The sequence below is a fragment of the Xenopus laevis genome, chromosome 7L, assembly GCF_017654675.1.
Source record: "Xenopus laevis strain J_2021 chromosome 7L, Xenopus_laevis_v10.1, whole genome shotgun sequence".
Taxonomy (NCBI): Eukaryota; Metazoa; Chordata; class Amphibia; order Anura; family Pipidae; genus Xenopus; species Xenopus laevis.
In genome coordinates, this window is record NC_054383.1 from 4,873,175 (window position 1) to 4,898,607 (window position 25,433).

A 25,433-nucleotide genomic window follows, 5' to 3' on the forward strand; every position below is an offset into this window, starting at 1 on the left:
TTTACTTCCCCTTTAACTGGAGAAAAATCCTAGTGGATATATCTGCTGAGGAACAGCACTGATGAGCTTAAAGATGAGAAATCAGGCCAGATTTTAGGGAATAGTGCATTTGAAATATAGGGCTTATTGTTGTCAATTCCCCCCAGCATATGAGATTCCCATAATTCAGGCTCCAATGGGTCACTCTGCAGGTAAAGTCAGAACTGGATCACCCCTTTGTTTTATGGGTCATGAGGAAAATAAGCCCCGGTCCTGTCTCCAATAGCAACTAGACCTCTAACATTGGGGTCAGATATGGGACCTGTTATCCAGAATGCTCAGGATCTGGGGTTTTCCAGATAATGGATCTTTCCATAATTTGGATCTTCACACCTTAAGTCTACTAGAAAATCATGTAAACATTAAATAAACCCAATAGGCTGGTTTTGCCTCCAATAAGGATTAATTATATCTTAGTTGGGATCAAGTACAAGTTACTGTTTTATTATTACACAGAAAAAGGAAATCGTTTTTAAAAATTGGATAATTTTAAATATATTAAAATGGAGTCTATGGGAGACAGCCTTTCTGTAATTCGGGGCATTCTGGATAACGGGTTTCCGGATATCATACCTGTAATAATGAAATAGACAGTGCACTCAGATCCCCAAAGATACATTAAAAAAAAAACAATTTCAATAGAATTTTGGCAATAGACTTTTTCTTTAATTTAACAGAATACTTTCAAAAATTAAATTACTGAAAACCTAAATGGAGCCAAAACCTGCTTAAACCGTCTCATCCGCTGGCGGGAATGTAAAAATCACACGTGCGCAGGTGACTTGTAGCGGGGAAAGAATCGCTTCCATTATTTCGTATAGGGGGGGGGCAGTCTGAGCTCTGGAGCCCGTAATGAACCTGCTATGAATAAAAGCCCCACCTGAAGCATCAGCCTAGAGCTAAACATGATAAAATACAATTGTCACTTTATAAATAGGTTTCTCACGGGCGGAGGAACGGGATTAGTAACTAATGGAGGAAAGGGAAGAGGAGGTGAAACAAAATTGCCAAAATCTACGGAGCAGATTTATCAATGGTCGAGGTGAATTTTCAAATGAAAAAAAAATTGAATTTCAAGCTATTTTTGGTGTAGTTCGACTAGGGAATAGTCCAAATTCGATGAAAATTTAAAAAAAAAAAAAATTGAAATTTATCATGTACTGTCTCTTTAAAAATTTGACTTTGACCATTCGCCATCTAAAAGCTGCTGAATTGCTGTTTTAGCCTATGGGGGAAATCCTAGAACCTATTAGGAGTCGAAAAATCTAACTTTTTTTGGGAAAAACTTTGAATCGAATGCGCTATTAACTTCGAATACGGACCTATTGAACCAAAATTAAGTTGAAGTTTTTTTTTTTCGGTTGGTCTTTTTGAAATACGAAATTCGACCCTTGATAAATGTGCCCCTAAATGAATAACTAAAAGGAGGCGGAGCTAGCGATTCCCTATCCACAAGCTGATTGGGTTCAGTCCTCGGCAAACAGAGTTCATTGTATGAATGTGGAAATTCCAAGGAAAGGGTTCAACTCGGCAAGCGGCTTCACAGCGCTGATAAAATCACTCATTGTCTGTTGGGGTCGGAGGATTCACATAAAAACTGATTTTCACATTGTCGTGCTTGTCCTTCTCTACAAAGGGCCACTGGGCAGTTTCAGAGTCAAAATCAATGTCCTTTGGCTACAGGTTGCCCTCTGGGCTCCGGGAACCTGCACAAAAGGAACAAGACACAGTCGTGAGATCTATGAAACAAAGGCAATAATGCTGGGCAAGGTCTAGTAACCCATAGCAACGTGGTTATACAGACTGAGGTCTGATCTTTAGTAGGGATGCACCAAATCCAGGATTCGGTTCGGGATTCTGCCTTTTTCAGCAGGATTTGGATCCGGCCAAATCCTTCTGCCCGGCTGAAACAAATCCTAATTTACATATGCAAATTTAGTTTGGTATTCGGCCGAATCTTTCATGAAGGATTTGGGGGTTCGGCCGAATCCAAAATAAGGGGATTCAGTGCATCCATAGTCTTTAGGCAGCCCCCGTGTAGTTATTGGATGAAAGACACACAGACATCAGGACATTCTCAGCTCTGATTGGATTGTGTGTGTATATATATATATATATATATATATATATTATATATATATATATATATATATATATATATATATATATATATATATATATATATATATATATATATATATATATATATATATATATATATATATATAATACTCAAAAGTCCTGAATATCTTGTAATTATATCTTATAAACGGTGAGTTCTGATGTCATCAGTTATAAACGGTGAGTAGTGATGTCATTTCTGTCACATGACTCACTGAAACTTGTGTATTATAATAAAGTACCCCCAGTTGCAAACTATGAGGATATTAGAAGTTACCTCGGAGTTCCATGACCTGTATAAAGAATATAGGATCTTTATTCCATCAACCACATATCTACGCGTTTCGATCCCAGAGGATCGTCATCAGGAGATATATATATATCAAATTGGCAAATAAACCGCACAACCAGGTCTTGCATAGAGTGTAAAAAATCACAAACTTATTTATTTATCGACGTTTCGGCTCCAAACTTAAGCGTCTTCAGGAGGTGAAACTACACACTTTACACACATATTTAAAGGCTAAAATGGCGCCAACATACAAGTGATGACGTCATCACACCGCTGTGTTCTCATTGGTGATTGTGAATTAACGTGTATGACCAAAACCAGCTGGGTTTAAACAATAATGTTATTACAATACACAGTTAAGTCTATTTAAGACTTCATATATCACTATTCTGCAATATAAACATCGTGATGTTAGTGTATCATCGTTCTGTGATTCAGTGTTAATGTGCCCAATGAAAGATAAAAAAGAAACCTAGTATAGCGCACATCTGGTGCGCTATGTTACCTATTACCCCAGGGGAATGTCAACAACATAAGTATCTACCTTATCGCCGTCATTGCAGAACACATGCCACCGATTGTTTGCACAAGTAAGCGTATAATACCGACTGAGGAGAAACTCCCCCTGGATGAAGTTATACGCAAGACCTGGTTGTGCGGTTTATTTGCCAATTTGATATTAATTATTTAACCAGCACCTAGGCATTGATTTTGACTTGGGAGTGCTCCAGATTATGCTCTTTGTATATATATATATATATATATATAATATATATATATATATATATATATATATATATATATATATTATATATATATTATATTCATTTTCTCTCAAGGAGTTTATGATGGAGGGGGGCCCAGTCGCACCCGTATGTGACACTGACCTTGTACAAACAGGAGAAGAGGTTCAAGGTCACGGTCAGTTGCACTACTGCAGCGGGTGATCAGGGAGAACATTCACAGTCGTGTAGATTTCTTTCAGAATCAGCAGAGCCGTGTCCTCCGACTCCCTGCAATAAATCCCCCTCATTAGACATCATGTAACACCGGGTGCCCACCAATAACTGCCACCAACAATCCTGTGTGCCGCCTTTTAAAAAGGGACAGTTCACCTTTACGTTAACTTTTAGTACGTTATAGGATGGCTAATGCTAAGCAACTTTTCAGTTGGTCTTCATTTCTTCTTTCTTATAGTTATTTTTAATCATTTGCCTTCTTCTCCGGACTCTTTCCAGCTTTCAAATGGGGGTCACTGACCCCATCTAAAACCAAAGCTCTGTAAGGCTACAGCTAATTGGCAACAAAACACCCAATGAGCTATTGCCATAAATGCTATAAACCTCATAATAAACCTCTATTTCAATCATTGTACAAATATGTGGCCCTCCATCTGTTGTTGATGTGTGACCCCAGCACCTTAAAGGGGTTGTTCACCTTTAAATTAACTGTTAGTATGATATAGAGAGGGATATTCTGAGACAATTTGTAATTGGTTTTCATTTTTTATTATTTGTGGTTTTTGAGCTATTTAGCTTTTTATTCAGCTCTTCAATGTAAATGTTAACCAATCTGGTAACTAGGGTCCAAATTACCCTAGCAACTTACAGAGCATTTGTTTTTTTAGAAAGCAAACGCCAGCAACGCCTATTTAAAAGCGGCAAAGAGTCAGAGGAAATAGGCAAATAACTATTAAAATTAAATGATGAAAACCAATTGAAAAGCTGCATAGAACTGGCTGTTCTATAACATAATAAAAATTACCTTTAAGTAAACATTTTCGAATGTTAAAGGGCAAATTCTAAAAAAAATTTCAGTTGGTCTTTATTATATATTTTTTTTATATATATATATTTTTTTAATTATTTGCCTTCTTCTTTCCAGGTTTCAAATGGGGGTCACTGACCCCATCTAGAAAACAAATGCTCTGTAAGGCTACACATGTATTATTGTTACTTTTTATTACCGATCCTTCTATTCAGACCTCTCCTATTCATATTCCAGTCTCTTATTCACATCAATGCATGGTTGCTAGGGGAATTTGGACCCCAGCAACCAGATTGCAATTGCAGAATTGCAAACTGCAGAGCTGCTGAATAAAAAGCTAAATAACTCAAAAACCACAAATAAAAAATTAAAACCAATTGCAAATTGTCTCAGAATATCCCTCTCTACATCATACTAACAGTTAACTCAGCTTTTGAGTTATTTAGCTTTTTCTTCAACAGCTCTCCAGTTTGTAATCTGGTTGCTAGGGTCCAAATTCCCCTAGCAACCATGCATTGATTTGAATAAGAGACTGGAATATAAATAGGAGACACCTGAATAGAAAGAGGAGTAATAAAAAGTAAAAAAAACAATACAGTTGTAGCCTTACAGAGCATTTGTTTTTTAATGGGGCCAGAGAGTGGGGAGTTGATGTTGCACTTGTATCACACGTACCAGTAACACAGGTGACTCTGCAGAGCGAATAGATATTCATTAAAGCTCTCGATGGGCTTCTCTTGCAGAACGTAATCAATCCGACGCCCCCCGTTCAGCATCCCGATCTTCACTGTCACCTCCTCCTCGCGGGAAGCGTCTGGGCTCTCGATCTTTTCAGCTGGAAGGAAGCAAATCTACAATTCTAAAACATTCCGTACACTTTGAAATGGATTCACATTAATTAAAGGTCGAATTTCCAATTCAGGTGAGGTTTTTTTTTTTTTTAAAGTGGACCTGTCACCCAGACATAAAAATCTGTATAATAAAAGTCCTTTTTAAATTAAATATGAAATCCATTTTTTTTTTTTTATTAAAGCATTCATAGCTGTTGTAAGCTCATTTAAAAATTTCAGCTGTCAATCAAATATTGCCTACCCCTCCTCTATGCCTAGGCATAGAGGCGGGGCAAACAATTACTTTCACTTTCCATTCAGCACTTCCTACATGTCACTGCTCTCCCCACATTCCCCCGTTCTCTTCACCATTTAATTGTGTAGCCAGGACATGGGGATGGACATCAGGTCCCCATTCTGGTGCACAAACAAGATTCTGAGATGATACAAGACTTGTCTTAATAACAGTGTCCACAAAATGGCTGCTGCCTGCTTGTTATAATTATGAATTCCCAGACTGATGGAAACAATATTCAAATAAATTATACAGTGTAATTAAAGTTCATTTTGCTTGACTAACATGATAAAATAGGATTTGGAATAATTTTGTTTGGGTGACGGGGTCCCCTTTAACTACTTTAAATTTGAATATACTCAAAATTCAATTAGAAAAAAAAAAATCAAATATTTAAAACTCACACGAATTTTACCGTCTCAAATCGAACTTGACTAAACTCGATTCAAGTTTTTTCTCTGAAAAAAACTCGAATGTCAGGAAGGCTAGTAACATGTCCCCGGACCTCTCCCATTGACTTACACACGCAGGTTTTAAGCGGTGAATAGTCGAATTCGAATTTTTAAAGGGCCAGAGTTTAATTAATCTTGAAAATTAAAATTCGTATTAAGATTCAAATCGAGTTTGGATAATTCACAACTCGAATTTGAGAGTTTTGACCATTTGCCAGAAAAAAAACTGATTTTTAAAAGTCTACCAAATGACAAAAAGGTTCTTGGAGGTCCCCCATTGGCTAAAACAGCAATTCGGTTTTAGATGGCGAACGGTTGAGGTTTTAAAGAGACAGTACATGATAAATTTCGATAATTCAAGTAGTTAAAAATAGCTTGAAAATCAAATTTTCGAATGACATTTTTCAATTCGATAAATTTGCCCCGCAGTGTAAAGTTGAACGTCCCGGTCTCTGGTGTCAGAATCTGCACCTGAATTACTGAGCTGCCAGACTCAGTTACAATTTTACAACATGTAGTTGATCCATTTCTCAGCAGCATCTCTGGAGTATCAGTAACTATTGTATCAAGTCTAACAGCTGCCTGTAATGAAACCCAGAGATTCTGCTCAGCAGGGACAAAGATAAGAAATGTATCAGTTTAGAACAGTTTACAGGGTCAGCGACCCCCCTCCTAGAGCTGCTTTAGAAGGTGAAAAATGAAACTTGACACTTCAATATTAGAAAAACAATCACACATAGAAAATAGAAAGTAATTGGAAAAAGTCGTTATTTATGGTAGCGTCCTGCGCGGGTCCATTTTTTCGGACCCGTACCCGCTACCCTACCCGACCCGCAAGTACCTTATCCGCAACCCAGACCCGCTGACCATCAAGGATCAGGAAGTGCAGTCATTGTAAACCGGAAGTGACATCATCGGAAGTAGACATGATCAGAAAAAAGGAGTAAAAGTCGCTATTGAGAAGACCCGCGGCCTGACCCGCAACCATACCCGACGCGGAACTTCTACCCGCAACCTGCAGGGTACTGCAGGTTTTTGCGGGTAACCGGCGGGTACCCGACAGACTGCAGGACTCTAATTTCTGGTGATCTATCTGAAAAAAACTAGGTGTTTGAAGGTGAACAACCCCTTTAATAAGACTTGGGGCGCTGGTCTCATATGACAAATAAATGAAGAATCCAGTGAGTATATAGGGAAATCTAAAGGATGAACCTGGTAGGACAGAAAGAAAAGCTGCTTCTCACCTTCCACCTGCTGCTGTTTCTCCTCTTCCTCAATCTGGTCTGCGACTCTCTTTAGCTCTAACTGCAGTTGTGCCGAGGACGTGTGGGCGCGAGCAAAGTCGTTCAGGGTCTGCCAGGCGCTGCGTAGGGAAGTGATGAAGCCGTGTTTCAGGTCAGAGCCCATGCGGGTCAGACTTTCCTTCAGTTCTGAGGAGACGACACAGGGATATGGTGATATTTTATTTACATGTGTTATGTTCACTACAGACGTGACTTCTCCATGCACAGTGTGCATTCTGTTCTGTATTAGGGGCGGGACTGCAATCTGAACCGGCTGACAGTTTTGATAACCGGGAAATTTGCAACTGTCAGCACAGATTACTTTTTGGATAACCAAAGGCCCGCTCCCCAATATACTGTACGTCGAACTGCACACATCAAAATATTATCAGCGTATCCTTACATACCCAGGTGCAATCTCTTTCGACCTTTGTGGTGAGGAATCAGCACTGGTTTCAGGTCAATGTCTGGAATGATCATGGGTTCTAACCTGTAGGCCACGGGGTCCAGCTGGAAGGGAGAGACAGGACAGTTAAAGGAGAAGAAAAGGCTAAAAGTAAGTAAGCTTTATCAGAACAGTCTATATAAATACACCAGTAAACCCTCAAAGTAATGCTGCTCTGAGTCCTCTGTCAAAAGAAACATCACATATCTTTTCTTTTGTGTACATATGGACTCCCTGTTTTCAGTTTAAACCTCCAGGGCTAGGTCTTGAGCATGCTCAGTTTGCTCCTCTCTTCCTCCCCCTCCCTGCTGTAATCTGAGCCCAGAGTTATGAGCGAGCAGGGAGAGACTCAGGCAGGAAGTGATGTCACATCAAGCTAATATGGTAGCTGCTATCCTAAATAACCAGATAGAGTTTCTAGAGCTTTTTACTCAGGTATGGTAAAACATTCTGCAGAATAAATATAGTGTTATAGTTTGCACTATTGTGGCTAATCTGTTGGCAATAATCTGCCTCAGTAGCTTTCCTTCTTCTTTAAATAATTGCAGTCTTATAACGAACTGTCACATATCTGACCTTGGGAGTAAATGTAAAGGACACAGCATATGAGTTGTGGAAGAGTGGGAGCAAATGTTTCAAGTTCTGGGGGCCACGTTGAGCTTACCGGATGGTAGATATTGAAGAAGCCTTTGCACGTAGGCAGCCGGAAGGTTTCCTCGATCTTATCCAAGCCCCGTACAGTCAGGAACATGCCAATGGGAGAGCCCAGGGCAAAAAAATTGACTGGTTCAAAATCCAATGAGTTGTACTTCACACAGACCTAACGACAGGACAGATTGGGTCAGTACTGCAGCCAATATAGAAAATATTGTGCCTCCGACTCTGATTGGGCTGAGGCATTACCTGTCCTGTGCCAGTTTCAAAGTATTCATAATCCACAGGCACCGCGGAGACTGACACCCCAACAGGCAACTTCCTCTTGTGGGACTCCAGGGCGGAGCTATCTTCAGAGGGGAGGAGTTTGGCAGCGGCTTCCTGTGCGGCGGCAGCCAGTTCCTCTTTGGCTTTAATTTGTGCAGCCTTCTCTTCCTCTGCTGCTTTTCTCTTTGCCTAGTTAGGAATAAGGAAGAGGAGACTTCCACCATGTCATACGTCATTGGTTAAACTCTAAGGTACAAAAACCAAAGCGCCATGTATATGAGCCAGGGGGATAATGGTTGGTATTTCTGTAATAAAACTTTTATTATTCAGTGGTTGTAATGGTATGTAATCTATAAAACACTACTGAGACTTGTTTTACCTTTGGACATGGGATGTGTTGGCTGCAAATACTATACATAAATATTGCCAAATTAAAAAAAATCTCTCTCTCTCTCGAGATATATATATATATATATATATATATATATATATATATATATATATATATATATATATATATATATTATATATATATATATATATTATATATATATATATATATATATATATATTATATATATATATATATATATATATATTCACCCCAAAAAGCTGACGCACACCAGGATTTTTCTTCAAAGATGCTTTGTTTATTAGATCAAATTAGACAAAGCATCTTTGAAGAAAAATCCTGGTGTGCGTCAGCTTTTTGGGGTGAATATACAATTTTCCTGTACAGCACCCAGGTAATTGTTCAAGCAGTGTGTGCCTAAGCCTTTGTACATATATATATATATATATATATATATATATATATATATATATATATATATATATATCGAGAGAGAGATATAGATATATAGATAGATATATAGATATATATATATATATATATATATATATATATATATATAGATATATATATATATATATCGTTTTTGTTTGTTTTTAATTTGGCAATATTTTATATGTACAAAAAAGGGGGGGGTTGTGGGTGCACACCTAAGGCAAATTTCAAAATATTTAGAGACATGTCTAAGTAATTCAAGTAAATATGCCAGTGCATGTAAATTTAAAAAACAGGGTTTTTTTGTTACAAAGTTATGATCATAATATTGATAAGCCACCATACCACGTCAAGGTAAACCCCACACGGTGGTCCCTAACTTGTTTACCTCTTATCATAGTATAAAAGGTATTTTAACTCTTTGCTGAATAGCATTACTTTGTATGAACATCTCCTTGGTTTCAAACTGTGAGCTAAATCCTCCCCCGCTGACTGCTGATGCGGCTTTTAAGAGGGAGAGATTGGCCAAATCAACGCCCATATTGAAAAAAAATGTGGTAGTGAGGTGTAATTGAAAACAAAGTGGAATGATATGTGCAGTTACACGTTGGTGTGTATTTGTGGAGTGTGTATAATGGTGAAGGGGGAATGTGAGGAGAAATATAGTGTGGAATGTAATAAGTGGAATGTGTGCATGTTAGTGCAGGAGTGTATTAGGTGAAATTAACAGCAAATGTAATGTTTTTCTTGTGTGCTAAGTTAAACATTGCTATGTATAGTTGCACAATAGTGTGTGTGTGTTGTGGAATGAATATAGGTGTATGGTGTGGAAGTATGTGAAAAGGAAAACTAAATGAGGAATGTGATGTGTGTAATATATGTGTGTCTGTGCAGGAGTGTCTCATTCCAGAACACACACACACTATTGTGCAACTATACACAGCAATGTTCAACTTAGCACACAAGACACACATTACATCTGCTGCAAATTTCACTAAATCCACTCCTGCAAACCTTCATAGATATATGGGTCAGGGTTGTCCAGCTCGTGGTCTACAGAGATGGAGGCCTCAAAAGAGAGGCACTTCAGGGTATTTGTCGCCCAAAGTCAAATCCACAGGCTTCTCTGTACAACTTCATTTTCCGATTATCTGGTTCGCTATATGATTGTGAGATAATCAGCCCCATTATCAGTACAGAACCACACAAGGGTGTTGTCTGTTCATCTTACTACCTTGTAAACTAAATATATACTCAGGCCCGGACTGGCAATCTGTGAGTTCTGGCGAATGCCAGAGGGGCTGCTATAAGGTGCCATAGAAAGTCGCTATTTAGTGGGCTGGTGGGGGGCTGTTTGGGCCTCTGTGTGGGAAGATTGGACCTCTGTGTACCTGAAATGCCAGGGCCTATTTTAATTCTCAGTCCGGACCTGTATATACTCCACATAGTGCGGATAGGAATCAAGCTTCTACTGACCTCCGTGACTGCTCTTTCCTGCACAAACTTGGCAATCTTCTTCCTAGGCCCCAGTGGGATTCCCATCTCTTTCAAGTCATCCACCGTACACATGAGCTGAAAAAGAAGACTCATTTTATACAGGAGTAGTATTATCCATTTCCTCTCTCTCCGAAAAGGTACGTAGGAACATAGGTACCCGCAGCTACTGGAGGGGACACTAGGGAAGTAATAGCATATTGGGAAGGAAAGACCCCCAGTGGGATAGAATAAGTATGGCGGAAGGACCTACAAAGTAAAGGACAAGTAACAAAGTAAGTCTCTCTGTGGGAAGGAAAGGAAGTGGAGGCAGGACCCTCAGTGGAAGGAGAGGAGAAATAGGTTGGACACTCGGCAAGGAAAAAGAAATGAAAGTAAAGGGAGTGAAGACCCTCAGCAAGAAGGAAAAAAGGACACAGAAATGAACATAGACAAAGATAATACCAGGGACTCCATGTCAATCTGTTCTTTCTCAAACACACTGCTGTATTCTGCCAGGCTGAGCAACTCAAGGGCTTCCTGCAGGCTCGGCAATGGTTTCTGCTGCTCTGAATCACTGGGCTCCTCCACGGCTTGTAATGTGACTGGGGCCCCTGTAATGCTGACCTTGAGGAGAAAACAGAAGCGTGTGATTGGTCAACCTGGGCACCAGTGTGAGTATGGAGGTAGTAGCAAATAAATAAACTCAGTGTAGGACTGAATGCAAGGAATTGTGGGAACAAAGATTTTAGGATTGGGCTTTATAAAGGGCAGCCATTATATTGAATGTTCAGCATATTTGGTAAATACTAGAGAAAACACTTTCAGCTTCATTCCTTTACCTACACGTGTGGTTATTGGTTACATTTAGTGCCCCAGTGGAGCTTATCATTATAGGGTGTGGCCTTACAATGGACCCTGGATTTCTCAATAGACATCATTTTGTTATAATCCGCCCTCCAATCATGTGATCTAGAGAATAACTGGGCATAATGTGAACGCCACTGACCCAGTGTAATAAGGGGTGCTGGGAGTGACACAAGGAATGTTGTATTCCATCAGGAGAATATTTGTATAATAATGAGAAAACAACTCACTGCTTTATCATCTGAATCTTTACTTTTTAACGGCCCATTGGCTTCAGTGAGTCGTACCGGCACAAGAGGAGGAGCAGTTGGATCAGTCTGGTTAGAGAGGATGTCGAACAGAACCAACGATCCTGTGAGGAGACATGGAACAACATTCAGTCATACAACATAATCTGCTACACAACAAGCCTGACCCTTCATGCAAAGATCAGTATGTGCCTAATAAGGGGAAAACATGGAGTTGCTTGTCCGTTCCTTAAAGGGATTCTTATTTTTTCTTCTAGGTGCACCTCAGGTCATTTTGCCTGGTCATGTGCTTTAAGAAAGAGCCAGCACTTTAGGAAGGAACTGCTTTCTGGCAGGCTGTTGTTTCTCTTACTCAATGTAACTGAATGTGTCTCAGTGGGACCTGGATTTTACTATTGAGTGCTGTTCTTAGATCTACCAGGCAGCTGTTATCTGGTTACCTTCCCATTGTTCTGTTGTTAGGCTGCGGGGGGGGGGAGTGATATCACTCCAACTTGCAGTACAGCAGTGAAGAGTGACTGTCAGAGCACAATTCACATGACTGGAGGCAGCTGGGAAACTGACAATATGTCTAGCCCCATGTCAGATTTCAAAATTAAAAACAAAAAAATCGGTTAGCACTTTTGAGAAACGGATTTCAGTGCAGAATTCTGCTGGAGCAGCAGTAGTAATTGATGCATTTTGAATTTTTTTTCCCTTTAACTGCTGCTCCCTTGTGCAAGCTCTATATATTAGGATCAATATGAGTGGATGGCTGGTATTTCCACTTATTGCATCTTCTGCTGCCTTCATTCCCTTCCCATCATGCTCAGAGGCACCCACACATTGCACTGCCTCCCCCCTGACATTACCTAGGCTGTGACCGGCCACAGACACGCCCCCGGTGAAATGTGGATTGCGGCTCATGAACAGCGCAAAAAGGCGGTTCATCTCCATATTGACTTTGTCCACAATGGTCTGGCAGTAGGTGGGGCTGTTATAGAAGAGAATATCCAGTAGGGTCTCGTTGGTAAAGTGACGCAGGCGGCCAATGCTGGGCAATGTGATCTTCTTTATTCGCCTGCCACAAAATAAGGGATTTATTTGGTTTAAACGTTTTTATAGTTTTTCTTGTTAAACAAGCAGGATTTCAACCCAAAGAACAATGCTACACTATACAATGAGGCACACCTATACAACTTGTTGTGGTTTAGGGCAGAGACACACTGTCAGATTCAGGGAGATTAGTTGCCTTGCGACAAATCTCCTCTTCTTCGGATCGACTGATCTCCCGGAACGGTCTCCCCCGCCTTCCCACTGGCTAGATTGAAAATCGGCAGGGGGATGGCACTCTGAGCACTTCGTTTTCCAAAGTCGTCCAAAGTAGGCATGCACCGAATCCAGGATTCGATTCGTGATTCGGCCAGGATTCAGCCTTTTTCAGCAGGATTCGAATCCTTCTGCCTGGCCAAACCGAATCCGAATCATAATTTGCATATGCAAATTAGGAGTGGGGAGGAAAATCGCTTGACTTTTTGTCACAAAACAAGGAAGTAAAAATATTTTCCCCTTCCCACCCCTAATTTGCATATGCAAATTAGGATTCAGTTCGGTATTCGGCCCAATCCAAAATAGTGGATTCGGTGCATCCCTAGTCCAAAGTTTCCTCGTGAGGCAACTTCAGGCGATATCACAAAACAAATCGATCCGAGTGCCATCCCCGCCGGCGATTTCTAGCTGGCAGCAAGGCAGTTCGGGAGATTAGTCACCCCAAAGAAGAGGAGATTTGTTGCTGACGTCTAATCTCTCCGAATCTAACAGTGAGGCTCATTTATGAACACTGGGCAAATTTGCCCTCGGGCAGTAACCCATGGCAACCAATCAGATTGCTGCATTCATTGTTCTACTTGCAGCTAGTTTCAAAAAGCTAATCACGGATAGGTTGCTATAGGTAACTGCCCATGGGCAAATTTACCCAGTGTTGATAAATGAGCCCCAGTGTCTCTCTGCCCTAAACATAAAGGAAAATAAAACCTAGTTTTTAATTGGTGAAGCTACCTTAACAATTGACTAGTTTATAAACAAGCAAATTAAAACCAACAACCCAACTACGAAATCACACTCAGTGCATTTTTTAATTTAGTTTTTAAACATTATTATCTGTTACAAATATCCAAATAGGAATGAAAACTACATTTTATGGACACATCAGATTAACCACTATAAGAAAATTATAACCATAACAAGCCCAGAATATGTGGTTTGAAGCTACAATCAATTTGTTCCCAGGTTATTTTTTCTACTTTTTTAAAGCAATGTTTTTTGGTCTGATCTATATGTGGCTTCCTAGACCTAAACCTTCTGAGCGGAGGGCCTGGGACAGCACCTGGGCCACGATTCTACCTTGGTGAGTTTTTCTACTATAAATGGATGTTTTTATGCTTAAAGGGGGAAGTAAAATCTAAAATAGAATGAGACTAGAAATTATGTATTTTGTATACTAAACATAAACATGAACTTACTGCACCACAAGCCTAATCAAACAAATGATTTATGCTTTCAAAGTTGGCCACAGGGGGTCACCATCTTGTAACTTTGTTATACATCTTTGTAAGACCAAGACTGTGCACATGCTCAGTGTGATCTGGGCTGCTTAGGGATTGTCATAAATGATCAAAACAGCACAAGTCAAATAATATCTGCCAGAAGCCGATACACAAGACTGATTAATAATCAGAATATACAGACTGCACTGGGTCCTGTGTTGTCATGTAATCTAATGTGGATTTTATAGTTTTTGTATTGTTTAATACAAACTTTCTCCAACTCTGCAGAACCAGTGGCTGCAGCAAAATAATCCTCCAAATAGAATCCCAGTTTATCTGTTTAAATCTGGATCCATGATTTTTGGATTTGGAAACAGTAAAGGGGATGTAAAGGCAAAAATAAAATCCAATACAAAATCTCTACACAGTCGCCGACTGCTCTACAGGGAAACAAACAAAGCTGCTTGAGTTCTGCATGGCTGGGAAGTAAGGCGGGGGCTCCCCCTGCTGTTCATAAGTATGATTGTTTCCCTGCAGAGCAGTTAGGGACCGTCTGACAATTCCTATCCACAGCAGTAAATGAAGGGAGAATTTCACTGCATACAGTCAGGTTTCTTATAAAAACAGTACACATTTTTTAATTAAAGTATATTGGAGATAGGTTTCTTTTTCATTAAATTAAAAATGGGATTTTCTATTTTTGCCTTTACATGTCCTTTAAATACATGTTAGAAGTCCCATAATATTGACCAAGTTTTAGTAAATGTTCTTTTTAGATGGGGTTCTGCTGATTTAAACCTTATTGCTTCTACAAATAGTAGATTAGGTGACCGAGTTCTTACATTAAACCCCAAAGAATGTTATTTCCCATCAACATATGCGGTAGGACTAATATTCTAGCAAGGTGCATTGTGGGAAAAAAAAGCAGTATACAGACCTATCAACACCTGTGGCATCTCCATGGAGAGAGCTGTGCCAATGGACTGGCAGAAACTCCACCCGACGCGCTTTGCCCTCCTCCAGGGACTTTCTATAGTGAGTCTGAAGCAGTTTGAGGGATACCGTCCTGAAGTCGTCCACTGATGGGAAAACGGGAGGCGGCTTTAGTAATGTTAAATACAGAGCCAGGGCTATAGCCAGGAATACCTACTCACCACACTCTATGATGCTCCTGAAACGCAAGTCACACACTGGCCCGATGCCGTGAACCATAAACACCAAATGATCTGCCTGTGGTACTTCACCTGAAAGAACAAGGGATCAGTGACGCAAAGGGAAACCACTCTCTGAGCCAATGGATTTTCCCATCTGGCCAAACAGTTCTCTTCTTTGGGCAGGAGACTCACCATCGGGAATTTCATCCAGTTCGGCGTCAATTCCTCGCTTTACGACTCGAGGTCTTGACTGGCCGTCTTGCGGGGGGCCCCATTCCTCTGGGACCAGAGATTGCTGGAACTGGACAATCACCTGCAAAGTAATGATGGCGTTCCTGTATGAATGTCAACGATGATCCGGGGGCGGACAATGACGCCAGTACTTACTTTGGGGTTGTGCATAACAATTGTTTCCCCTCCAGGAAATTCCAGTCTCCGATGCCACTGGTTGGTGGTCACAGCTTTCTTGTATTCTGCCTGCAAGCAATAGGATTGGACTTGTTAATTAGACAGGGCAGTCTAAGTGACAGCTGCTTTTCCAATATAGACAGGCAGGGTGGCATTTAGCTGGCACTAAGTGTCAGCTACGGCTTTGGTATAGCAATCCAAACCCAGATTATTGGATGCTGTGGAGCTACAGATGGTGCTTTTGGACCATAACAGTTTGTTTAAATGTGTCCAGCAGCCTATAGAAAGCTCTTTGCTCTCCCCCAGACCAGCAGGACTGACAGAACCAAAAACATGATCCTCTCATTTATATGAAAGTGTCATGACCTGTTTTATTAGGGGACTCACCTCCAGGCGCTCGCTGAAATCCTCACTGTAAGGAACAAACTTGCTGTCGGAGTCTCCTTTGTAAAACCAAGAGCAGCGCCGGACTTCTGACTCCTCCTCCTCCCAAAATACCGCCTTCCTCTCCCGATTGTACAGGTAGACGTCATAGCGCCCCCCGTCTGTATTCACCACCACACTCTCGGGGTCCGGCTGCACTGTGGGAGACACATGGTACAAAAAGTAAAGGATATTTCCAGAACTATATTAACCAAGCAACTAAATGCCACTTAAGACTGCCCAGTCCAAAACTGTCATGAAAAGCCCCATCTGTCTGATGAACAAACCCGAGTAGAAGATCGTTACACAGTAAGGGGCAGATTGATCAAGGGTCGAATTTCGAATTTACATTTTTTTTTTTTAACTCCCATGAACTCGAAATTTATTTTAAAAAAAATCTAATTTTCCAAACTTGGGTGCATAGGATCGACCCAAAAACTCGAATCTAAATCGATTCGAGTTTTAAAAACTCGATTAGAGCTTTTTCTCAAAAAACAAAAAAAACCTTGAATGTCAGGAAGGCTGCAAACTACTCCAAATTGATCCCAGGACGTCCCATTGACTAAAACAGAAATTCGGCAGGTTTTAGGTGGCGAATAGACGAAATTCGAGTTCTTAAAGGGCCAGAGTATGATCAATCTCTAATTTTTTTCAAAAACTCAAATAAAATTTGAACAATTCCCTATCTGAATTTGACAGTTTTCAATTCGACCCTTGATAAAACAGGATTTTTGATACCATTAAATCTGTTTCTCTGTAGTCGATAGGGGGACACAGGGACCTTAGGGGTTAAGCTTCATCCTCCAGGAGGCAGGACATTTATGGAATTATTCAGGGGGCGTGACTGGATAGCCATCTTAACCCCACACACTTACTTATTCCAATCTGGTTTGTACCAAAGATACCTCTATATTAACTGCACCTGCTCCCTTGACCCCATACCCTCTCGCCTTCTCCACCCAATCTCTGATACACTCTCTCCTGCACTTACCCACCTATTCAATCTTTCACTCTCTACTGGTACCTTTCCATCATTATACAAACAAGCACTAATCACTCCTATCCTCAAAAAACCTTCCCTTGATCCCAGCTCTCCCACTAACTATCGACCGGTCTCCCTTCTTCCATTCGCCTCCAAATTACTAGAAAGGCTTGTTTATAAACGCCTGATCCAGCATCTCACTCACAACTCCCTCCTCGACCCATTGCAATCTGGCTTCCGCCCATCACACTCGACTGAAACTGCCCTCACCAAAGTAACCAATGATCTTCTATTGGCAAAGTCTAAAGGTCATTATTCCATTCTAATCCTACTAGATCTCTCTGCAGCCTTTGACACAGTTGACCACACACTCCTCCTTGACATTCTACACTCATCTGGCATTCGGGACACTGTTCTTTCATGGTTTACATCTTATCTGTCTGACCGTTCCTTTAAAGTTTCCTTCTCTAACTCTACTTCTACTACTTTCCCACTCTCTGTTGGAGTTCCTCAAGGCTCTGTTCTTGGCCCCCTGCTGTTCTCTCTCTATACAACTTCACTAGGAAAACTCATTCAGTCATTTGGACTTCAGTATCACCTTTATGCTGATGACACCCAACTCTACTTGTCTACTCCTGATCTTTCTAATTCTGTCCTTTCCCAAGTCACAGACTGTCTCTCTGCTGTCTCCTCCTGGATGTCTCAGTGCCACCTGAAACTGAACCTTTCTAAAACAGAACTCATTATATTTCCTCCAAGATCTTCCCCTGTCCCTCAGATATCACTCACCGTAAACAACACCACCTTTCATTCCACCACACAGGCACGCTGCCTAGGAGTTATCTTAGACGCTCATCTGTCTTTTTCACCACACATTCAAACACTTGCAAAATCTTGCCGTATTCAACTGCGCAACATTGCTCGAATACGACCCTATCTCAGTTCAGAATCAACTAAAACACTGATTCAGTCTCTCATCATCTCCCGCCTTGATTACTGCAACTTACTCCTCACAGGTATTCCAACAAGTCACCTTTCACAACTCCAATCTGTTCTAAACGCGGCCGCTAGACTTATTCATCTAGCTCGCCGCTCAACATCAGCTGCTCCCATATGTATGTCCCTTCACTGGCTCCCAATCTCTTCTAGAATCAAATTCAAATTACTTACACTCACATTCAAGGCCCTTTTAATAATGAAACCCCTCCCTATATTTCATCTCTAATCTCCAAATACTCTCCTTCACGAAACCTACGCTCTGCTTCTGATCTTCGCCTCACTTCTCCTCTGGTCACTTCTGCCCATTCTCGTCTACAAGACTTCTCTCAGGCTTCTGCTTTTCTCTGGAACTCTCTGCCACAAGCTGTCAGACTTTCTCCTTCCTTCCAAACTTTCAAGCGCTCCTTAAAGACCCACCTGTTTAAAGAGGCCTATTCGTTGTACCTTAATTAATCATTGCTGTATCAAAAATGACAAAGTGTTTATACAATCCTAATGTCTCAATTGTACCCTAACCTTTTAGTTTGTAAACCCTATTGGACTCTGTAATCCTTGTCTGTTAGCCACCATTTATTCCCTGTTTGCTATAACTGCAGTAAAGCACTGCGTATCTTGACAGCGCTATATAAATAAATGATGATGATGATGATGATGATAAAACGATAACCAATCGCAGAACAGTAAACAGGAAAATTATTCCCACGAGCCCAATGTGGTCAACTATTACTCAAGGGCCGCGAAGCCCTGTGCCCCCCTATCGACTACAGAGAAACAGATTTAACGGTGAGTATCAAAAATCCTGTTTTCTCTGTCGTCTCTGGGGGACCTTAGGGGACTTAAAGCAGCCCCAGACAACGGCTGGGATTGAGGAATAGATGATTTGACACTTTCACTGCACCACAGAGTGCAATACTTTGCGGCCAAACGCCGCCTTCGCTGAGGAGTACGTGTCAAGGTTGTAGAATTTTGAAAATGTGCGAACAGAGGACCAGGTGGCCGCTCTGCAGATCTGCTCCACTGAGGCAAAGTTGCTCCATGCCCAGGAAGTTCCGATTGCTCTTGTCGAGTGAGCTCGAACATTCTGTGGTGGAACCTTCCCCTTTGCCAAGTAGGCTTGACGTATTGTTTCTTTGATCCATCTTGCCAGTGTGGCTTTGGAAGCTGCCCGGCCCTTCTTATGTCCCGTCCGCAGTATGAACAAGGCAGTAGAACTTCGAAAGGATTTTGAACGATCCACGTACCAACAAAGTGCTCTAACGATGTCCAACTTGTGCAGTCGGCGTTCTTTTTCGTTCTTGGGATGAGGACATAAAGTTGGCACTACAATTTCCTGATTGACATGAAAATGGGAGACCACCTTAGGTAGGAAGGAAGGTACGGTTCTCGGAACGGCTTTATCCCTGTGAAAGGTTAGGAATGGTTCTTCACATGACAGAGAACTCAGTTCGGACACTCGTCTGGCTGATGATATTGCCATCAAAAACACCACCTTCTTGGTCAGCATTGACTCTGAAATGGAACCCATGGGCTCAATGGTGGATCAAGTAGCGCCTCGAGAACTAGGTTTAAGTCCCAGCCAGGAACTGGGGAGCGGAAAGAAGGTCTTAGGTGTTGGGACACCCTGCATGAATGTACGGAAAGAATCATCTAATGCTAGTCTTGTCTGAAATAGTACAGATAGGGCCGATATCTGCACTTTAAGAGAGCTGAGCTTTAGATTGAGCTGGAGTCCCCTCTGAAGAAAGGATAGTATCCTAGGAATGTAAAGATCATGAAACGGGAGACTGCCTTCACTGCACCAGTTGTGATAGGTGCGCCAGATTCTGTGATATAATCTGGACAATGTCGCTTTTCGGGCTTTTAGCATGGTAGTAATGACTTTCTCCGATAATCCCTGTTTTCTCCAGAAGTCGGACTCAATAGCCACCCTGTCAAAAGGAACAGGCCTGGGTTGTGATGGGCTATGGGCCCTTAAAGTAGGAGATCTGCCCTTGGTGTCAGTCGGATTGGTGGATCTACCAACATGTCCTGTAGATCTGAGAACCATGTCCGTCGTGGCCAATATGGTGCCACTACGATTACCATGAGTTGTGATTGTCTTATCTTCTTTAGTAGCCGAGGAAACATGGGAAGAGGTGGGAAGACATACGCTAGTCGGAATCGCCAGATTTGTTTCATTGCGTCCGTCCCTGCAGCTGTCGGATCCCGACATTGAGCAAGGTACTTGGTTACTTTGTGATTGTTTTTGGAGCGCATGAGGTTGATCTGCGGACGCCCCCAGCGATGTACTAGCTAGGCAAAAACTTCCGGGTGTAATTCCCATTCTCCCGGTTCTAGTTGATTGCGGCTCAGGAAATCCGTCTTTGTGTTGGATATTCCGGGTATATGGATTATGGACAACCGTACGTTGTGACTTTCTGTCCAGTGTAATATTTGTTGAGCTTCTGCCAGGGCCGCCTTGCTGCAGGTTCCTCCCTGGCGGTTTATGTATTCTACTGTCGTGGCATTGTTGCTCGGTTTTGTCCAAAGCGACTGTGTCCATATTTCCAGTGCCAGTCTTACGGCTCTTAACTCCAGTATGTTGAATGGGAGTTTTGATTCTTCTGGGGACCAACACCCTTGTGCTGATAGGTTGTTCCATGTTGCTCCCCATCCCCACACGCTGGCATCCGTGGCGATGACCGTCCAATCTGGTGTCGCCCATGACTGTCCTGTGTTTAGGTTGCAGGGTTTTAACCACCAGAGGAGAGAGTTCCTGGTCTGCTGGGACAGGGAGAACGTTCGGGAGAGTGGACCCCCTTTCCACACGGTAAGAGTATTCGTCTGTAACAGACGAAGGTGCATCTGTGCGAACGGTATTGCCTCTATTACTGAGACCATTACGCCCAGTACTCTCATGGCTGCGTGTATCGTGATCTTCAGAGGGTGAAGTAGACGTTTGATCTGGTCTCTGAGTTTTGTTTGTTTTTCGTGAGGGAGCAATACTAGTTGAGCGAGATCGTGTTGAATTCAAGCCCCAGAAAGTTCATTTGGTGGCTGGGTTGTAGGTTGGACTTCAACCAATTCACTGTCAAGCCTAAACTCTGGAGCATGGAGATCGCTAGACCGAGATCTTGTTTTGCTTGCTCTGCTGTTCTGGCCTTTATGAGTAAGTCGTCTAGGTAGGGCGTGATTGATATTCCCTGTAGGCGCAGGGCCGCTGCGGACCCCGGGATTAGCTTGGTAAACACCCGGGGTGATGCTGATAATCCGAACGGAAGGGCTACAAACTGGTAGTGTTTGTTGGCAAATGCAAATCGGAGGAAGCGGTGATGAGGTGGCCAGATCAGTACATGGAGATTTGCGTCCTTTATGTCCAATGACATCAGTAGTTGACCCTGTTCCATTCCCCTGATCACTGAGTGTAGGGTTTCCATCTTGAATCGAGTTGAGCGAACAAATATATTGAGGAGTTTTAGGTCCAGTACTGGTCTGAATGTTCAGTCCTTCTTCGGGACAATGAAGAGATTTGAGTAGAACCCCGAGACTCCCGCTAGTTCCATGTTGGTGATGCATTTTAGAAAGGCTTGCGCCTTGGTGCTGTTGGATGGAACTCTGGACATGAAAAATTTGTCGGGGGGAAGGGTGAAGAAATTGATGTGGTACCCCTCTGACACCATCTCTTTTACCCAGGCATCTGAGGAGTGTTGTATCCAAACCTCCCGGAATCGCAGTAACTTTCCCCCTATTTGTTCCCTTGATTCTGGAGGGGGTGGCCAGTCAGGCTGTTGTCGATTTATCGTTTGCGGGTTTGTTGTGGGTCTTGTTAGACTTCCAGGTCGACCTACCCGTCACCTGGTTTTGAACTGAAGGATGACCTAGGTGGGGAATGGTTTTGTCTGGGAAAATGACCGCTTTGGCCTTGAAAAAACCCTCCTCGTCTGGAGGTAGTGTTTGCTTTGCTTTTAGCTTGTGGAAGGAAGGTTCTCTTTCCTCCCGTGGCTTGTGAAATGATCTTTTCCAGTTCTTCACCGAATAACCGTTGTCCTTTGAACGGAAGTGATGTAAGGGACTTTTTGGAGCCGACATCTGCTGAACAACTTTTAAGCCATAAAATCCGCCTGAATGCTATTGAGAGTGCTGAGGTCCTGGCCATGGCCATGGATTGGGAGTGGCGTTGCATAGGTAGGCTGATGCATCCAGAATGGGAAGAATGGATGCTGCGAGTTTGTCCCGAGGCACTCCATCTTGCACATCTTTTAGAAGGACCTGTGCCCAAGCTTGAATGGCTCTGGAGACCCACTCTGACACCAGCATGGGTTGTAGCGCCGCCCCTGAGGCTGAGTAGATAGCTCTCAGAGTAACTTCCATCCATCTGTCGGCAGGATCTTTAAATGCTGCGGCATCGGTAACCGTGATACCGGTCCATCTACCGTAGGAGGCTGCACCATTTATCGACCAATTCCTTATGGAATGGATAGGACTTTGAGAATTTCTTAGTAGCTTGGAACTTTCGTTCTGGAAAATTCCATTCTTTTTGTATCAGGTTGATCATGTGCTGGAAAACAGGCTATAGACGTCTGTTTTCGTTTAAAAAGCGCCTCTGTCTGACCCTTCTCCTCCTGAGATGGCGTGATATTAAGTATCTCTAGTACTCCCTTAATGATGCCATCAATGTCATGCTGTGCATTCTTTTCCCTGCTTTCGCCTTGGGTTTCCTCATCTTCTGAAGATGCGTCTGATGGGGGGAGTTCCCCTTCTGACTGGGAAGAATCCGGATCTGCTGAGGAGGCATTGGATATGTTATGTGAGGTGGAAAGGATCTTAGAGCTATGTGCTCTCTTGCGCTTTCCCGTGTGTTTGTGGCTGAGTTTTGATAACACCTTTCCCAGATTATCTGCGATAGCTGGCAGACCCTGCAAGGAGGCCAAGGATTGTGAGAGTTGTACAGCCCAAAGTGGTGCTGGTGCTTGGGTGGCATTATCCCCTGTTTCTTGGCGACAGCCGTGTGAGTCTGAATTCCCTTGACTCTGTTTAGGGTTTGGCACTGGGGTGAGGATTGAACTCTGACCCCCAGAGCAGAGTCTGCAGAGCAAATCACCCTGGCCCCCGAAAAATTTAGCCTGGCATTTTGTGCAGGCAAAATGTGAGACCTGCGCCGCTGCAGGGGTTTTGCCCCCACACCCTAGGGAATAATCCCCCTGCCTTACCTTCTGCCATCATGTTGGGGTTTTTCCCCCTGTCAGTAAAGTGTTGGAATGGGTAGGCGTGTGGGATGTGGCTGCTCTCCAGCTGCCTTCCCTGTGGCACTGAATGGGTTAATCCTCCGCCCGTTAAGAAGGACTGGGAGCCGTGTGTGCCATGTGACCTGCAGGAGTAATGGAACTGTGCTCCTGTTCGTGCCGAGCGAATCCAAGATGATCTGCTCTCAAGGAAGCAAGGTTACTCCTGCTCCTGAGAGTGTCTGCCGTCTGTAACATCCTGATGAAGAAGAGTTTTTCCCCATCATCCTCCAGGTAGCAGGACACTCAAAAAACTGATTGGAATAAGTAAGTGTGTGGGGTTAAGCTGGCTAACCAGTCACGCCCCCTGAATGATTTCATAAGTGTCCTGCCTCCTGGAGGATGGAGCTTAACCCTTAAGGTCCCTGTGTCCCCCAGAGACGACAGAGAAATCTGCCCATAAATGTCTTACCTGAGTTATAAATTTCCTCCAAGTTGTGTGAATCCAGAGTGCTGAATGGCAGCCAGACCTCCTTGTCCTCCACTTGCTTGCAGTAAAACCAGTGAGGCTGAACGGGCGCGTACAGGTTAGGCAGGTAGGGTGGGGGTACTGGTACTGAAGGACCCGCAGGTCTGACATTTGGAAATGTCTGTGATGATGGAGGAGGCGGAGGCATGTTGGGCGCAGCTCTAGGGGGCTGGAGAGAGAAAATAAGTGAATGACATTAGCGTATATGAATTGACAATAGTGGAGAGTTACAGTTGTACCCAGCAGTGCAGTTGTAGAGGAGCAGACCTATAGGAAGCCAGGGCCTGGTAGGGACCCACAGGTTTTGTGAGTCATGTGAATCCATGTACCTTCCCTATAGCCAAAATGGCATATAAACTTTTGAACAAAGAGTCCATTATTCCAGGGAGTTGGGAATGAATAAACATCCCATTAACTATTACACAGAGCACAGATTATTACATGGAGCACTGCTTAGTCACCCGATCCCTCTTTCAGCATGCTGAGATTTAATAAAAAGGCATCTCTGTGCCCCCCCCCCACCTTGGCTGGATCAATTACAGTTCAGGTTGTTGCTATGTTGACTAGGATGGTTCTGGCCAGCGGTTTTGTTGATAAATTAAACTTTGGAGCAAACCCATAACATTTGGGGGGGGGGGGGGGTGTTAGTGTTTGCACTGCCCATAGCATCTTAAAAGGGTTGTTCACCTTTAAGTTAACTGTTAGTATGATGTAGAGAGATATTCTGATGCAATTGGTTTTTATTAGTTGTGGTTTTTGAGTTATTTAGCTTTTTATTCAGCAGCTCTCCAGCAATTTCAGCAGTCTGGTTGCTAGAGTCCAAATTGCCCTAGCAACCATGCATTGATTTGAATAAGAGACTAGAATATGAATAGGAGAAGGACTGAATAGAAAGAGGAGGAATAAAAAGTAGCAATAACATTACATTTGTAGCCTTACAGAGCATTTGTTTTTTAGATCCCCGTTTTAGACCCCCATTTGGAAGCTGAAAATAGTCAGAAGAAGGTGGTAACTAATTCAAAAACTATAAGAGACTAGAGAAAACGTACTAAAAGTTGACATAAAGGTAACCCCCTCCCCCCTTTAACCAACAGAAAGGGCTGTTTAAGGAAAAGAAATGTAAGTTAACAGAGCAATAAAGTCGACAGTTTATTGCCCCATGGACAGTTTGATTTTGACCGTCTGTGGGCCCCTCTGTTGGCCCAGCATGTGGGGTGACAAAATTTGGCCTCAATGCCTTTGTCCCTTTATTGACCCAAACTGTCAGCAATGACAGCTCATGCCTTCAATAAGCCCATCAATAAGGATCTCATCATCAGGGGTGATGACACTCCAACCTGTAGAAAAGAGTGACTGAAGTTCATCAGAGCACATGACTGGGGGCAGCTGGGA

The 25,433-nt window shown here is 42.5% G+C and overlaps 1 protein-coding gene across 2 annotated transcripts in view; it reads right to left on the reverse strand.

The window, feature by feature from the left end:
• Positions 1–683: 683 nt before the first annotated feature.
• The window catches only part of sec23ip.L (SEC23 interacting protein L homeolog), a 30,342-nt gene continuing 5,592 nt past the window's right edge, over positions 684–25,433 (reverse strand). The window contains exons 3-19 of one of the 2 annotated variants that reach the window (XM_041568537.1): positions 23,985–24,210; positions 16,295–16,488; positions 15,887–15,976; positions 15,692–15,800; positions 15,500–15,589; positions 15,283–15,424; positions 12,672–12,880; positions 11,803–11,924; positions 11,171–11,332; positions 10,709–10,804; positions 8,428–8,634; positions 8,189–8,344; positions 7,487–7,589; positions 7,041–7,226; positions 4,895–5,054; positions 3,340–3,465; positions 684–1,745 (exon numbers count right to left, since the gene is read on the reverse strand). In XM_041568537.1, the coding sequence (XP_041424471.1) occupies positions 3,384–3,465; positions 4,895–5,054; positions 7,041–7,226; positions 7,487–7,589; positions 8,189–8,344; positions 8,428–8,634; positions 10,709–10,804; positions 11,171–11,332; positions 11,803–11,924; positions 12,672–12,880; positions 15,283–15,424; positions 15,500–15,589; positions 15,692–15,800; positions 15,887–15,976; positions 16,295–16,488; positions 23,985–24,210 (2,334 nt within the window). In that variant the 3' untranslated portion in view covers positions 684–1,745; positions 3,340–3,383. 2 annotated transcript variants of the gene reach the window in all.